Below are 18744 nucleotides of genomic sequence, written 5' to 3'. Positions count from 1 at the left end.
AGTGACGATCACTGAGCCAGTATTTTAACGAAAAAACGTTACGATTTCTGAATATTACGAAATCCGATGACTACAATATCTGGGAGGTCCAATGTACTTTCCTCACCATCTTTCACCACATACTTTCCTCACCATCTTTCACCACATACTTTCCTTACCATCTTTCACCACATACTTTCCTCACCATCTTTCACCACATACTTTCCTCACCATCTTTCACCACATACTTTCCTCGCCATCTTTCACCACATACTTTCCTTACCATCTTTCACCACATACTTTCCTCACCATCTTTCACCACATACTTTTCATCTCACACATACTTTTTCCCATCTCTGCTGTACAATCCTAAATGACTCCTATGAATTAAACATTTTTCTTGATAATAATAATTTTCATTAATGAATATCGTTTTTCTGTATGTCGTACCTAAGTAATTTATTTATTTATTTTTTATTTGGACATGACACATAGTTGTACAAAGAAATATAGTGATTGGGTGTACATGCCAAAAGTCTCTTGTATACAGCGCATTATGGACAGGATTAAATTTAACTTAAGATTAACTAAGCAATGATATATTCAGTGGTAAAAATTACAGTAAACAAATTACAAATTAAATTACAATTTACAAATTAAATGTTCATTGGCATTTGTTTATTATAACTTTGAGTCCATTGGTAGGTTGTGTCATCTAGTTAGTTATAACAACACTGGTAGGTTGTGTCATCTAGTTAGTTATAACAACACTGCTAGGTTGTGTCATCTAGTTAGTTATAACAACACTGCTAGGTTGTGTCATCTAGTTAGTTATAACAACACTGGTAGGTTGTGTCATCTAGTTATAACAACACTGGTAGGTTGTGTCATCTAGTTAGTTATAACAACACTGGTAGGTTGTGTCATCTAGTTAGTTATAACAACACTGGTAGGTTGTGTCATCTAGTTAGTTATGACAACACTGGTAGGTTGTGTCATCTAGTTAGTTATAACAACACTGGTAGGTTGTGTCATCTAGTTGGGTATAACAACACTGGTAGGTTGTGTTATCTAGTTAGGTAAAACAACAGTGGTAGGTTGTGTCATCTAGTTACAACAACACTGGTAGGTTGTGTCATCTAATTAGTTATAACAACTGTGGTAGGTTGTGTCATCTAGTTAGTTATAACAACACTGGTAGGTTGTGTCATCTAGTTACTTATAACAACAGTGGTAGGTTGTGTCATCTAGTTAGGTATAACAACACTGGTAGGTTGTGTCATCTAGTTATAACAACACTGGTAGGTTGTCATCTAGTTAGTTATAACAACAGTGGTAGGTTGTGTCATCTAGTTAGTTATAACAACAGTGGTAGGTTGTGTCATCTAGTTAGGTATAACAACAATGGTAGGTTGTGTCATCTAGTTACAACAACACTGGTAGGTTGTGTCATCTAGTTAGTTATAACAACACTGGTAGGTTGTGTCATCTAGTTAGTTATAACAACACTGGTAGGTTGTGTCATCTAGTTAGTTATAACAACAGTGGTAGGTTGTGTCATCTAGTTAGTTATAACAACACTGGTAGGTTGTGTCATCTAGTTAGTTATAACAACACTGGTAGGTTGTGTCATCTAGTTAGGTATAACAACACTGGTAGGTTGTGTCATAACAACAGTGGTAGGTTGTGTCATCTAGTTAGGTATAACAACACTGGTAGGTTGTGTCATCTAGTTAGTTATAACAACAGTGGTAGGTTGTGTCATCTAGTTACAACAACACTGGTAGGTTGTGTCATCTAGTTAGTTATAACAACACTGGTAGGTTGTGTCATCTAGTTAGTTATAACAACAGTGGTAGGTTGTGTCATCTAGTTAGTTATAACAACACTGGTAGGTTGTGTCATCTAGTTAGTTATAACAACACTGGTAGGTTGTGTCATCTAGTTAGTTATAACAACACTGGTAGGTTGTGTCATCTAGTTAGTTATAACAACACTGGTAGGTTGTGTCATCTAGTTATAACAACACTGGTAGGTTGTGTCATCTAGTTAGTTATAACAACACTGGTAGGTTGTGTCATCTAGTTAGTTATAACAACACTGGTAGGTTGTGTCATCTCGTTATAACAACACTGGTAGGTTGTGTCATCTAGTTAGTTATAACAACACTGGTAGGTTGTGTCATCTAGTTAGTTATAACAACAGTGGTAGGTTGTGTCATCTAGTTAGTTATAACAACACTGGTAGGTTGTATCATCTAGTTAGTTATAACACTGGTAGGTTGTGTCATCTAGTTAGGTATAACAACACTGGTAGGTTGTGTCATCTAGTTAGGTATAACAACACTGGTAGGTTGTGTCATCTAGTTAGTTATAACAACACTGGTAGGTTGTGTCATCTAGTTAGGTATAACAACACTGGTAGGTTGTGTCATCTAGTTAGTTATAACAACACTGGTAGGTTGTGTCATCTAGTTAGGTATAACAACACTGGTAGGTTGTGTCATCTAGTTAGGTATAACAACACTGGTAGGTTGTGTCATCTAGTTAGGTATAACAACACTGGTAGGTTGTGTCATCTAGTTAGGTATAACAACACTGGTAGGTTGTGTCATCTAGTTAGTTATAACAACACTGGTAGGTTGTGTCATCTAGTTAGTTATAACAACACTGGTAGGTTGTGTCATCTAGTTAGGTATAACAACACTGGTAGGTTGTGTCATCTAGTTAGTTATAACAACACTGGTAGGTTGTGTCATCTAGTTAGTTATAACAACAGTGGTAGGTTGTGTCATCTAGTTAGTTATAACAACAGTGGTAGGTTGTATCATCTAGTTATAACAACACTGTTAGGTTGTGTCATCTAGTTAGTTATAACAACACTGGTAGGTTGTGTCATCTAGTTAGTTATAACAACTGGTAGGTTGTATCATCTAGTTAGTTATAACAACACTGGTAGGTTGTGTCATCTAGTTAGTTATAACAACACTGGTAGGTTGTGTCAGCTAGTTAGTTATAACAACACCGGTAGGTTGTGTCATCTAGTTAGTTATAACAACACTGGTAGGTTGTGTCATCTAGTTAGTTATAACAACACTGGTAGGTTGTATCATCTAGTTAGTTATAACAACATTGGTAGGTTGTGTCATCTAGTTATAACAACACTGGTAGGTTGTGTCATCTAGTTAGTTATAACAACACTGGTAGGTTGTGTCATCTAGTTAGGTATAAGAACACTGGCAGGTTGTCATCTAGTTAGGTATAACAACACTGGTAGGTTGCATCATCTAGTTAGGTATAACAACACTGGTAGGTTGTGTCATCTAGTTAGTTATAACAACACTGGTAGGTTGTGTCATCTAGTTAGTTATAACAACACTGGTAGGTTGTGTCACCTAGTTAGTTATAACAACACTGGTAGGTTGTGTCATCTAGTTAGGTATAACAACAGTGGTAGGTTGTGTCATCTAGTTAGGTATAACAACACTGGTAGGTTGTGTCATCTAGTTATAACAACACTGGTAGGTTGTGTCATCTAGTTAGGTATAACAACACTGGTAGGTTGTGTCATCTAGTTAGGTATAACAACAGTGGTAGGTTGTGTCATCTGGTTAGGTATAACAACACTGGTAGGTTGTGTCATCTAGTTAGTTATAACAACACTGGTAGGTTGTCATCTAGTTATAACAACACTGGTAGGTTGTGTCATCTAGTTAGATATAACAACACTGGTAGGTTGTGTCATCTAGTTATAACAACACTGGTAGGTTTTGTCATCTAGTTAGTTATAACAACACTGGTAGGTTGTGTCATCTAGTTAGGTATAACAACACTGGTAGGTTGTGTCATCTAGTTAGGTATAACAACACTGGTAGGTTGTGTCATCTAGTTATAACAACACTGGTAGGTTGTGTCATCTAGTTAGTTATAACAACACTGGTGGGTTGTGCCATCTAGTTAGGTATAACAACACTGGTAGGTTGTGTCATCTAGTTAGTTATAACAACACTGGTAGGTTGTATCATCTAGTTATAACAACACTGGTAGGTTGTATCATCTAGTTAGTTATAACACTGGTAGGTTGTGTCATCTAGTTATAACAACACTGGTAGGTTGTGTCATCTAGTTAGTTATAACAACACTGGTAGGTTGTGCCATCTAGTTAGGTATAACAACACAGGTAGGTTGTGTCATCTAGTTAGGTATAACAACACTGGTAGGTTGTCATCTAGTTAGGTATAACAACACTGGTAGGTTGTGTCATCTAGTTAGTTATAACAACACTGGTAGGTTGTGTCATCTAGTTAGTTATAACAACACTGGTAGGTTGTGTCATCTAGTTAGGTATAACAATGGTAGGTTGTGTCATCTAGTTAGGTATAACAACACTGGTAGGTTGTTGTGTCATCTAGTTATAACAACACTGGTAGGTTGTGTCATCTAGTTAGTTATAACAACACTGGTAGGTTGTATCATCTAGTTAGTTATAACAACACTGGTAGGTTGTTGTGTCATGTAGTTATAACAACACTGGTAGATGGTTGTGTCATGTAGTTATAACAACACTGGTAGGTGGTTGTGTCATGTAGTTATAACAACACTGGTAGGTTGTTGTGTCATCTAGTTATAACAACACTGGTAGGTTGTGTCATCTAGTTATAACAGCACTGGTAGGTGGTTGTGTCATGTAGTTATAACAACACTGGTAGGTGGTTGTGTCATGTAGTTATAACAACACTGGTAAGTGGTTGTGTCATGTAGTTATAACAACACTGGTAGGTGGTTGTGTCATGTAGTTATAACAACACTGGTAGGTGGTTGTGTCATGTAGTTATAACAACACTGGTAGGTGGTTGTGTCATGTAGTTATAACAACACTGGTAGGTGGTTGTGTCATGTAGTTATAACAACACTGGTAGGTGGTTGTGTCATGTAGTTATAACAACACTGGTAGGTGGTTGTGTCATGTAGTTATAACAACACTGGTAGGTGGTTGTGTCATGTAGTTATAACAACACTGGTAGGTGGTTGTGTCATGTAGTTATAACAAGACTGGTAGGTGGTTGTGTCATGTAGTTATAACAACACTGGTAGGTGGTTGTGTCATGTAGTTATAACAACACTGGTAGGTGGTTGTGTCATGTTATAACAACACTGGTAGATGGTTGTGTAATCTAGTTATAACAACACTGGTAGGTGGTTGTGTCATGTAGTTATAACAGCACTGGTAGGTGGTTGTGTCATGTAGTTATAACAACACTGGTAGGTGCTTGTGTCATGTAGTTATAACAACACTGGTAGGTGGTTGTGTCATGTAGTTATAACAACACTGGTAGGTGGTTGTGTCATGTAGTTATAACAACACTGGTAGGTGCTTGTGTCACGTCAGTTATTGGCTGTTTTGGTTCCAATGTTATGTTTGTCTTGTATTAAGTTGTAGAATATTGGTAATAAAATTGTTGAATATTTTCAGCTTGCCGAGGAAGAGTGACATGGAGAAGAAGGTGGACATAGTGCAGTACGCGCAGAGGACACGACAGCTCTATGTCCGTCTCCTGGCACTAGTCAAGTGGGCGGCAAGTGCCTCTAAAGTTGACAAGTGCTGTGTTAGTGCCACTTCAATTTTTTTACAGTTCATATTTTGATTATAAAATGTTTGCTTCTGGTAGGGGAAGCGCAGAGGAATTCTTCTTCCATAAGTCGTGTGTGTTGTAATAGGTGACTAACATGCCGGAAGCAAGGAGCTAGCAACCCTTTCTGTATAAATTACTAAATGTGAAAAGAAAAACTTGTATGTTGGAAAAAATGCTGTTTCATCTTATTTTCCTTGTATTTTTATTCTCTACTTTGAATTTTGATGTTTATTATACCATGTTTAGTACTAGAGTTATGTAATTACCAATCTTTGTTTCTTTTCTGGTTAAAATACTGTGACAGTTTTGATATGAGGTGATTACTGTATCAAGTAGAATGTTTGGTGTAATTAGTCAGCATTGTTATAATTACTCTGAAGAGTTCATTGGGTGGGCAGGAATTTGACTTAGATTTGTTTAGATTTTTAACCCAAAGGGTTAGCCACCCAAAATAACCCAAGAAAGTCAGTGCATCATCGAGGACTGTCTTGTCTTATTTCCATTGTGGTCCTTCATTATTGTCCCCCAGAATGCATCCCACACCAGTCAACTAACACCCAGGTACCTACTTACTGCTACATGAACAGAGAAGGCAGGAGTAAGGAAACATGCTCAACATTTCCACCCATGCCAGGGATTGAAGCATGGACACTCAGTGTATGAGGCAAGTGTGCTGCCAATCAAGCCTGGGACTTGACTACACTATACATAAAAAAGACTTTTAGTGATGTCTAACATTACAAACAGGTTGTTAGTTTAGGAATGCTTTTTTCTGTTATCTTTCCTGTTATATGCTAGGGTAGCACATTAACAATTTAATGATGATAAGGCATAAATAATTACACAATGGTAATGCTGATGCCACAAGATGAAAAATGAACATAGCTACTTGGCAGTCACTTTTAAGGTTAAAAGGTAAATATATGGAGGGAGGGGGTCAAGGAGGTTTTGTGTGTAAGGGTCCTGAACATCCATCAGGCAAGTGTGAGTGTGTTAGACAGGAGTGCGTAGAGGCAAATGGTATCTGGGACCTGACGAGCTGTTAGGGCATGAGCAGGGTAACATTTTGTGAAGGGACTCAGGGAAACCGGTTAGCCAGACTTGAGTCTTGGAGGTGGGAGTACAGTGCCTGCACTATAAAGGAGGGGTAAGGGATATTTGCTGTTTAGAAGGACATCTGAACTGTAGTATCTGCACACCTCCAGCAAGACTGGGATACTGCGAATGATGGTGAAAGTGTTTCTTTTTTCAGGTCACCCTGCCTCGGTGGGAGACAGCCAATGTGTTAAAAAAAATATATATATATCTTTCAACACACCGGCCATATCCCACCGAGGCGGGGTGGCCCAAAAGAAAAAACAAAAGTTTCTCCTTTTACATTTAGTAATTTATACAGGAGAAGGGGTTACTAGCCCCTTGCTCCCGGCATTTTAGTCGTCTCTTATGACACACATGGCTTATGGAGGAAGGATTCTGTTCCACTTCCCAATGGAGATAAGGGGAAATAAACAAGAACAAGAATTAGAAAGAAAATAGAAGAAAACCCAGAAGGGTATGTATATATATGCTTGTACATGTACAAGCAAAAAAATATATACTGTAGTTAGTATAAAGTCAGAGGCTGCTGACAACCTGAGGAAAATGGAGACAGATACATAACTTAGGACACCTTTAGTGAAAATGTTTTGATCCAGTGACCTTGTGAGCACATGTATTAATCCAGTGACCTTGTGAGCACATATATTGATCCAGTGACCTTGTGAGCAAATGTATTAATTCAGTGACCTTGTGAGCACATATATTGATCCAGTGATCTTTTTTTTATTTTTTTATTATCACACTGGCCGATTCCCACCAAGGCAGGGTGGCCCGAAAAAGAAAAACTTTCACCATCATTCACTCCATCACTGTCTTGCCAGAAGGGTGCTTTACACTACAGTTTTTAAACTGCAACATTAACACCCCTCCTTCAGAGTGCAGGCACTGTACTTCCCATCTCCAGGACTCAAGTCCGGCCTGCCGGTTTCCCTGAACCCCTTCATAAATGTTACTTTGCTCACACTCCAACAGCACGTCAAGTATTAAAAACCATTTGTCTCCATTCACTCCTATCAAACACGCTCACGCATACCTGCTGGAAGTCCAAGCCCCTCGCACACAAAACCTCCTTTACCCCCTCTCTCCAACCTTTCCTAGGCCGACCCCTACCCCGCCTTCCTTCCGCTACAGACTGATACACTCTTGAAGTCATTCTATTTCGCTCCATTCTCTCTACATGTCCGAACCACCTCAACAACCCTTCCTCAGCCCTCTGGACAACAGTTTTGGTAATCCCGCACCTCCTCCTAACTTCCAAACTACGAATTCTCTGCATTATATTCACACCACACATTGCCCTCAGACATGACATCTCCACTGCCTCCAGCCTTCTCCTCGCTGCAACATTCATCACCCATGCTTCACACCCATATAAGAGCGTTGGTAAAACTATACTCTCATACATTCCCCTCTTTGCCTCCAAGGACAAAGTTCTTTGTCTCCACAGACTCCTAAGTGCACCACTCACTCTTTTTCCCTCATCAATTCTATGATTCACCTCATCTTTCATAGACCCATCCGCTGACACGTCCACTCCCAAATATCTGAATACATTCACCTCCTCCATACTCTCTCCCTCCAATCTGATATTCAATCTTTCATCACCTAATGTTTTTGTTATCCTCATAACCTTACTCTTTCCTGTATTCACCTTTAATTTTCTTCTTTTGCACACCCTACCAAATTCATCCACCAATCTCTGCAACTTCTCTTCAGAATCTCCCAAGAGCACAGTGTCATCAGCAAAGAGCAACTGTGACAACTCCCACTTTGTGTGTGATTCTTTATCTTTTAACTCCACGCCTCTTGTCAAGACCCTCGCATTTACTTCTCTTACAACCCCATCTATAAATATATTAAACAACCACGGTGACATCACACATCCTTGTCTAAGGCCTACTTTTACTGGGAAATAATTTCCCTCTTTCCTACATACTCTAACTTGAGCCTCACTATCCTCGTAAAAACTCTTCACTGCTTTCAGTAACCTACCTCCTACACCATACACTTGCAACATCTGCCACATTGCCCCCCTATCCACCCTGTCATACGCCTTTTCCAAATCCATAAATGCCACAAAGACCTCTTTAGCCTTATCTAAATACTGTTCACTTATATGTTTCACTGTAAACACCTGGTCCACACACACCCTACCTTTCCTAAAGCCTCCTTGTTCATCTGCTATCCTATTCTAGATCTTACTCTTAATTCTTTCAATAATAACTATACCATACACTTTACCAGGTATACTCAGCAGACTTATCCCCCTATAATTTTTGCACTCTCTTTTATCCCCTTTGCCTTTATACAAAGGAACTATGCATGCTCTCTGCCAATCTCTAGGTACCTTACCCTCTTCCATACATTTATTAAATAATTGCACCAACCACTCCAAAACTATATCCCCACCTGCTTTTAACATTTCTATCTTTATCCCATCAATCCCGGCTGCCTTACCCCCTTTCATTTTACCTACTGCCTCACGAACTTCCCCCACACTCACAACTGGCTCTTCCTCACTCCTACAAGATGTTATTCCTCCTTGTCCTATACACGAAATCACAGCTTCCCTATCTTCATCAACATTTAACAATTTCTCAAAATATTCCCTCCATCTTCCCAATACCTCTAACTCTCCATTTAATAACTCTCCTCTCCTATTTTTAACTGACAAATCCATTTGTTCTCTAGGCTTTCTTAACTTGTTAATCTCACTCCAAAACTTTTTCTTATTTTCAACAAAATTTGTTGATAACATCTCACCCACTCTCTCATTTGCTCTCTTTTTACATTGCTTCACCACTCTCTTAACCTCTCTCTTTTTCTCCATATACTCTTCCCTCCTTGCATCACTTCTACTTTGTAAAAACTTCTCATATGCTAACTTTTTCTCCCTTACTACTCTCTTTACATCATCATTCCACCAATCGCTCCTCTTCCCTCCCGCACCCACTTTCCTGTAACCACAAACTTCTCCTGAACACTCTAACACTACATTTTTAAACCTACCCCATACCTCTTCGACCCCATTGCCTATGCTCTCATTAGCCCATCTATCCTCCAATAGCTGTTTATATCTTACCCTAACTGCCTCCTCTTTTAGTTTATAAACCTTCACCTCTCTCTTCCCTGATGCTTCTATTCTCCTTGTATCCCATCTACCTTTCACTCTCAGTGTAGCTACAACTAGAAAGTGATCTGATATATCTGTGGCCCCTCTATAAACATGTACATCCTGAAGTCTACTCAACAGTCTTTTATCTACCAATACATAATCCAACAAACTACTGTCATTTCGTCCTACATCATATCTTGTATACTTATTTATCCTCTTTTTCTTAAAATATGTATTACCTATAACTAAACCCCTTTCTATACAAAGTTCAATCAAAGGGCTCCCATTATCATTTACACCTGGCACCCCAAACTTACCTACCACACCCTCTCTAAAAGTTTCTCCTACTTTAGCATTCAGGTCCCCTACCACAATTACTCTCTCACTTGGTTCAAAGGCTCCTATACATTCACTTAACATCTCCCAAAATCTCTCTCTCTCCTCTGCATTCCTCTCTTCTCCAGGTGCATACACGCTTATTATGACCCACTTCTCGCATCCAACCTTTACTTTAATCCACATAATTCTTGAATTTACACATTCATATTCTCTTTTCTCCTTCCATAACTGATCATTTAACATTACTGCTACCCCTTCCTTTGCTCTAACTCTCTCAGATACTCCAGATTTAATCCCATTTATTTCCCCCCACTGAAACTCTCCTACCCCCTTCAGCTTTGTTTCGCTTAGGGCCAGGACATCCAACTTCTTTTCATTCATAACATCAGCAATCATCTGTTTCTTGTCATCCGCACTACATCCACGCACATTTAAGCATCCCAGTTTTATAAAGTTTTTCTTCTTCTCTGTTTTAGTAAGTGTCTACAGGAGAAGGGGTTACTAGCCCATTGCTCCCGGCATTTCAGTCGCCTCATACGACACGCATGGCTTATGGAGGAAAGATTCTTTTCCACTTCCCCATGGACAATAGAAGAAATAAAGAAGAACAAGAGCTATTTAGAAAAAGGAGAAAAACCTAGATGTATGTATATATATATGCATGTGCGTGTCTGTGAAGTGTGACCAAAGTGTAAGTAGGAGTAGGAAGATATCCCTGTTATCTAGCGTGTTTATGAGACAGAAAAAGAAACCAGCAATCCTACCATCATGCAAAACAGTTACAGGTTTCTGTTTCACAGTCATCTGGCAGGACGGTAGTACTTCTCTGGGTGGTTGCTGTCTACCAACCTACTACCTGATCTTGTGAGCACATATATTGATCCAGTGACCTTGTGAGCACATATATTGATCCAGTGATCTTGTGAGCACATATATTGATCCAGTGACCTTGTGAGCACATATATTGATCCAGTGATCTTGTGAGCACATATATTGATCTAGTGACCTTGTGAGCACATATATTGATCCAGTGATCTTGTGAGCACATGTAATTGAAGTGAGTGGTGCATTTATGTTCGTTTTCTTCAAATAATATTACTGTGTAAACAAGTAGAGTACACTTAATACAAGAATAGATGATTGGCTCAACAATTTTAAATGTTACAAGTTATTACCATTACTTATTTAGAATAGCCATCCTCTTCACTCCTTCACTGTCTATCACATAGAACTGTGTCATTAAGGCCAACGTCCCTGATGCAGTTCTATGTCATGAACTCAGCTGACTCTGATAAGCTGTGATATGAGAGAATGGGTCTGTGTGGTGAGCTTGCGTCATATGAAAAATAATCTTGTCCCATGCGGTGCATGATGGAAAAATGAAAACTGTGTGTGTGTATGATTTAAAACAGTGACTTTGCAGTGCTTTTCGGATGGTTTTTATGGTTTTATTGGCTATTTCTCTTACAGTGTTACTGTAATGGAAATTATTTTGATTGGTTTCAGACGGGAAGTAGCTTGAAATTGACCTCATAGTAGTAGAAATATTTGATTTTTGCCAATATTCCAGAGGATGGGTAAGGCCCCTCTACAACTCAGTCTGTTTTATAGCTTTTAATAAGTGTGATTCAATAACTGGAATGCTGTAAACCATGACCAATCTTTTCTGGTTATATTTTATTATCTGAGAAATAGAGTAAATTTTTATGTTAGTAAGAATTCAAATTAGAAGGCAATTGTAATATAGGAGAGGCCTGGGGACATGACTAATGAACAGCAGAAATATTGTTGCAGTGCCAGGAATGTTTTTTTTTTTTTATTATCACACTGGCCGATTCCCACCAAGGCAGGGTGGCCCGAAAAAGAAAAACTTTCACCATCATTCACTCCATCACTGTCTTGCCAGAAGGGTGCTTTACACTACAGTTTTTAAACTGCAACATTAACACCCCTCCTTCAGAGTGCAGGCACTGTACTTCCCATCTCCAGGACTCAAGTCCGGCCTGCTGGTTTCCCTGAACCCCTTCATAAATGTTACCTTGCTCACACTCCAACAGCATGTCAAGTATTAAAAACCATTTGTCTCCATTCACTCCTATCAAACACGCTCACGCATGCCTGCTGGAAGTCCAAGCCCCTCGCACACAAAACCTCCTTTACCCCCTCTCTCCAACCTTTCCTAGGTCGACCCCTACCCCGCCTTCCTTCCACTACAGACTGATACACTCTTGAAGTCATTCTGTTTCGCTCCATTCTCTCTACATGTCCGAACCACCTCAACAACCCTTCCTCAGCCCTCTGGACAACAGTTTTGGTAATACACAAATAACCCGCACATAAAAGACAGAAGCTTACGACGACGTTTCGGTCCGACTTGTTAGTGTGACTTTGTCAATGGTCCAAGTCGGACCGAAACGTCGTCGTAAGCTTCTGTCTTTTATGTGCGGGTTATTTGTGTATCGTTCCAGTCACGGTATTGTGCCTTTTTGTTATTTAGTTTTGGTAATCCCGCACCTCCTCCTAACTTCCAAACTACGAATTCTCTGCATTATATTCACACCACACATTGCCCTCAGACATGACATCTCCACTGCCTCCAGCCTTCTCCTCGCTGCAACATTCATCACCCATGCCTCACACCCATATAAGAGCGTTGGTAAAACTATACTCTCATACATTCCCCTCTTTGCCTCCAAGGACAAAGTTCTTTGTCTCCACAGACTCCTAAGTGCACCACTCACTCTTTTCCCCTCATCAATTCTATGATTCACCTCATCTTTCATAGACCCATCCCCTGATACGTCCACTCCCAAATATCTGAATACATTCACCTCCTCCTTACTCTCTCCCTCCAATCTGATATTCAATCTTTCATCACCTAATCTTTTTATCCTCATAATCCTCATAACTCTACATTGTTTATTATGGACACTCTTTATTTTTAAACTGGTACTTTTTAATTTTTTTTGGAATTGGTCAAATTACCGAATTCTGATAACTTTATGGGGTAGTTGAAATAGTTGAATAGGCGTAAGCCATGCATGTCATAAGAGGTGAATAAATGCTGGGAAACTTGTTTTTCATTTTGGGCCACCCTGGGCCACCCTGGGCCACCCTGCCTCTGTAGGGTTTGGCCAGTGCGTTGAAAGAAAGAATAATAATTATAATTCAGGGAAAATTGAATTGGTTGTCTAAGTGGGACTCAGGATACTGGTCATAGCAACTTCACATAATACAATTGGTTGTCTAAGCGGGACTCAGGATACTGGTCATAGCAACTTCACATAATACAATTGGTTGTCTAAGTGGGACTCAGGATACTGGTCATAGCAACTTCACATAATACAATTAAAGATACACTCACTACATGCATCCCAGAAGCTTCATTGTATCATTACAACTTAAAGATCACACATCAAACATTTCCAGCAGAGCCCCATTACCTTTTACCAGTAAAATATTGGCCTCAACATGAGAACATGTTGGTTCATCAGTCTTTCTTTATGGCACCAGCGAGAGGTGACTCTGGTGTGGGTCTCAACTCCTTACACAAAACATAGTCACTTAGGGTATGATGTGATGGGCACTGGTGTGTAGATAGGTAGAAGCAGGTGGGCAAGGATATGTGGGTGAGGGTGAGTATTTGGGAGAGAGGTGGGTGCAAGCATGGGGGGGAAGCGTTGATGGGGATTATGTGTGAAGGGCAACTGTGGGAGATGGGTGAAGGTGGGGGTCTGATGTTGGGTGGAGGTGTTGGTCCACAGCCATCCCACCTTCCAACATATGAGCAGAAGGTTGAGGGTGTGTGTGTGTGTGTGTGTGATGGGATGGGTGAAAGTGGATGAGGGGATGTTCAAGGTGGGTGAGGTCTGGAACATATCAGCTAAGGGGTGTAAAAATGGGCAGAAAGGTGTGAAAAATAGCTGTTTTTGTTGGCCTTGGTGGATGAAGGTTAGTGTCTGGCAGTGAGGCTGCACAGCAAGGCTCAGTGCTACATTCATACATGTCTAATATCATACCTAGTGCTACATTCATATATATTTAATACCATTCCTTGTGTTATGTGGAGGGAGGAGTTAGGACTTTAAACTAGGAATAGTTAGTGGTATGGGTTTTGGCAGGAAAACAGTGAAGTCCCAGTGGAGTAATATTACGAGTTCTAGCAATAAGCAGAATGAGGTAGATATTGAAAAGCCAGGGACTTTGGGTGATAAGGACAGTAATAGGTTTAGTAGAAAAACAGAAATGAGCAGGAAGGGTAAAGAGAAAGGAGAGTCTTTCAATGTTTATTATGCTAATTGCCGTAGTGCTAGGAATAAGATGGACGAGTTGAGATTAGTTGCTAGTGCAGGTAACATTGATGTATTTGCCTTAACTGAGACGTGGTTTAATTCAAAAAGTCGGGACATGCCTGCGGAATGTCATATTCAGGGTTTTAAATTGTTCCAAGTAGATAGAAGTATCGGGAAGGGGGGTGGGGTGGCATTGTATGTCCGAGATCGCTTGAACTGTTGCATAAAAACGGGTATTAAGTCTGAAGTAACACATACAGAGTCTGTTTGGATAGAATTTTCAGAGGGGCATGAAAAACTGATTTTAGGAGTGATATACCGTCCCCCAAACTTAGATAGGGACCAAGGGAGACTACTATGGGAGGAAATTGTTAAGGCCACAAGGCACGATAATGTAGTAATTCTAGGAGACTTTAACTTTAGTCATATTGATTGGAATTTCTTGACTGGGAATTTAGAATCATACGACTTCTTAGAAGTAGTTCAGGATTGTTTTTTGAAGCAGTTTGTGACAGAACCTACAAGGGGAAATAACCTGCTTGACTTAGTTATGGTAAACAATGAATCCCTTGTTAATAATTTAGAAATTTCAGAGGAACTGGGTGCTAGCGACCACAAATCAATTACATTTAGCATTGAATGGAAGTACGATAGTAGCGATAACTCAGTAACAGTCCCAGATTTTCGCTTAGCAGATTACGATGGGCTTAGAGAACACTTATCATCTGTTGACTGGGGTAACGAAGTGAGCTATCAATATGACAGTTTTCTGAACACTATACATGCTGCTCAAAGAACGTTTATCCCATATAAAGAAATTAGATCAAATAGAAATGACCCAAAATGGATGAATAATAGGCTCACATATCTACTAGGGCATAAGAAAGGAATTTATAGGCGTATCAAAAGAGGTGAGGGTCATCTTATGAATCAGTATATTGACATTAAGAGGGACATTAAAAAGGGGATAAGAAAAGCTAAAAGGGACTATGAAATTAAAGTTGCTAGGGATTCTAAAACTAACCCAAAAAGTTTTTTCCAGGTCTATAGAACAAAAGTTAAGAGATAAGATAGGTCCCCTTAAAAATAACTATGGGCACCTTACTGACAAAGAGAATGAAATGTGCTCGATTTTTAATAATTATTTTCTCTCAGTTTTTACACAGGAAGACACTAACAATATTCCAGTAATTAATTTTTATAGTGGGCTAGAAGAAGATAAATTATGTAACATCACAGTCACTAGTGAAATGGTTGTGAAGCAGATACAGACTGAAACAAAATAAGTCGCCGGGTCCTGATGAGGTTTTTTCAAGGGTTCTTAAGGAATGCAAAATGGAACTCTGTGAACCATTAACTAATATTTTTAATTTATCTCTTCAAACAGGTGTAGTGTCTGATATGTGGAAGATGGCTAATGTAATTCCTATTTTTAAAACAGGGGACAAGTCGTTACCGTCAAATTACCGCCCAGTAAGCCTGACCTCAATTGTAGGCAAATTACTAGAGTCAATTACAGCTGAGATTATAAGAAGCCATCTCGATAAGCATAGCTTGATTAATGATACTCAGCATGGATTCACAAGAGGCCGGTCTTGTCTAACTAATTTATTAACTTTCTTCAGTAAAGCTTTTGAGGCTGTTGACCACAATAAAGAATTTGATATTATTTACTTAGATTTTAGTAAGGCTTTTGATAGAGTTCTGCACCATAGACTGTTAAAGAAAGTGGCAGCTCATGGCATTGGGGGAAAAGTGCTCATTCAGCGTAGGATGACTAAATTAATACATGGCATTAGAAATCTTCCTTATGAAGAAAGATTGAAGACTCTTAAGTTACATTCACTTGTTAGACGAAGAATGAGGGGAGACCTGATCGAAGTGTATAAGTGGAAGATAGGTATTAATAAAGGGGATATTAATAAGGTCTTGAGGATGTCTCTCCAAGAGAGAACCCGCAGTAATGGATTTAAATTAGATAAGTTTAGATTTAGAAAGGACATAGGAAAGTACAGTGGACCTCCGCTTAACGATCACCTCCAAATGCGACCAATTATGTAAGTGTATTTATGTAAGTGCGTTTGTACGTGTATGTTTGGGGGTCTGAAATGGACTAATCTACTTCACAATATACCTTATGGGAAAAAATTCGGTCAGTACTGGCACCTGAACATACTACTGGAATGAAAAAAGTTCGTTAACCGGGGGTCCACTGTATTGGTTTGGAAATAGGGTAGTAGATGAGTGGAACAGTCTACCTAGTTGGGTTATTGAGGCTGGGACTTTGGGTAGTTTCAAATTTAGGTTGGATAAGTACACGAGTGGGAGGGGTTGGATTTGAGTGGGACTTTCACATCAGAGCTTATTTCTTGGGTGGCATTGAAAAAAATTGGGTTGGGCAAATGTTTTGTTAGTGGGATGAATTGTAAAGGACCTGCCTAGTATGGGCCAGCAGGCCTCCTGCAGTGTTCCTCCTTTCTTATGTTCTTATGTTCTTATATCCAATACCATACCTTCTACTGTATTCATACATGTCTAATACTATATCTCATGCTACATTCAGCCAGTACCATACCTTGCCCAGACACACACCTCTGCCCACACTAACTGCTCATTTAACCTTCCCCTCCCATCAGTGGCCTTATGTCCCAGCAACTTCACCCTTACTGCCCACAGCCCCCACTCATACCACCTGCCCCTATAATCCCCCCAAGGCCACACATCTTCACCCACACCATCCCAACCAACAACCTTCATCCATGCAACCCACCCATACAATTCCCCCCACACACTCACCCACCCAGTCACCCATCATCCAATCACTACTACCCACACTGAGTCACTGACAACCATACCTTTCATGCAAACATCTTCCCTACAGCTTTTCGCCTACATGGCCCCACTCCTATACCATACTCATGCTTTCACTCTCACCACCCTTTTCCCCACACCTTCAAGCCCACACCACTCCCACACCTTACCCATGCTTTCACAGTCCATACACTTAGTCATATAGCCACCCATCACCCTCATTATCACCCATACGAACAACCCCACACTCAGCCACACCCGGGACACTTGTACTGCCACACAGTCATCATTGCACTGCCTTTTTACTTCCAGACTCCACCCTCCCCTCCCACTACACCCCTTTATCACCCAGTATCTCCCACTTCCCAACACCAGCTCCTGCCCCCACCCCTCCACTGTTCAGTCATCACCACTCACGACAACAGTCCCCCAATCCTTACCCCTCGGTCCCCCCCCCCCACCCACACTGCTCTAACCTCCCTTGTGTACACTTCAACCACTCTAACCTGTCCTTTATAACTCAAATATAGTTATAACTAGTAGGTCAAGCAAACAATTAAGCAGCTCTGCTAGCAGAGATGTGGTAGCAGGATCTTTAATGCACATCTACACATCCACCTTCAGTTGCAGTTTTTATTTCCTATTTTCTTTGTTTTTTAACACATTGGTCATTTTACATATTTGCAATTACACATTTTATTATGAGTCCTTCCATCATCATTGTTATTTACAATTTTGAGACCTATAAAATGTTAGGTTGGCTTTTTTGGGGGTCTAATGAACATTACCCTATTTTTCCCCATATGTCCTTCAGGAGGTTTTGTGTGCGAGGGGCTTGGACTTCTAGCAAGCATGCGAGAATGTATTGATAGGTGTGAATGGAGACAAATGGTTTTTAATACTTGATGTGCTGTTGGAGTGTGAGCAAAGTAACATTTATGAAGGGGTTCAGGGAAACCGGCAGGCCGGACTTGAGTCCTGGAGATGGGAAGTACAGTGTCTGCACTCTGAAGGAGGGGTGTTAATGTTGCAGTTTTATAACTGTAGTGTAAGCACACCTCTGGCAAGAGTAAATGATGAAAGTTTTTCTTTTTCAGGCCACCCTGCCTTGGCCGATGTGTTAATAAAAAAAAAAAATGTTCTCGATTTTGCAAATTTTTTTTTTGTTTTAACTTCCATTTTCAGGAATTAACTATGATGTTGTATGACAGTCTGCTGTGCATAATATGCACTCATACTACTGGGGGAGAGGTCATCCTAGGAAAGGATGGAGGGAAGGGGTAAAAGAGATTTTGTGTACAAGGAGGGGCTTGGACATGCACCAGGAATGTGTGAATGTGTTAGATAGGAGTGAAAGAGATGAATGGTTTTTGGGACCTGATAAGCTATTGGAGTGTGAGCAGGGTAATATTTTGTGAAGGGATTCAGGAAAACCGGTTAGCTGGACTCGAGTCCTGGAGGTGGGAAGTACAGTGCCT

General features: G+C 40.0%; 1 protein-coding gene across 4 annotated transcripts in view; it reads left to right on the top strand.

Annotated features, from left to right (window-relative positions):
• The window catches only part of MED14 (mediator complex subunit 14), a 532798-nt gene that overhangs the window by 25002 nt on the left and 489052 nt on the right, over positions 1-18744 (top strand). For all 4 annotated transcript variants that reach the window (XM_070095607.1, XM_070095604.1, XM_070095606.1 and 1 more), the window contains exon 4: positions 5452-5584. In XM_070095607.1, the coding sequence (XP_069951708.1) occupies positions 5452-5584 (133 nt within the window). The remainder of the gene's footprint in view (positions 1-5451; positions 5585-18744) is intronic.

Source organism: Cherax quadricarinatus, chromosome 50 (assembly GCF_038502225.1).
Source record: "Cherax quadricarinatus isolate ZL_2023a chromosome 50, ASM3850222v1, whole genome shotgun sequence".
Lineage (NCBI taxonomy): Eukaryota > Metazoa > Arthropoda > Malacostraca > Decapoda > Parastacidae > Cherax > Cherax quadricarinatus.
Note: the sequence above shows the minus strand (reverse complement) of the source record. Positions and strands in the feature narration are given on the sequence as shown.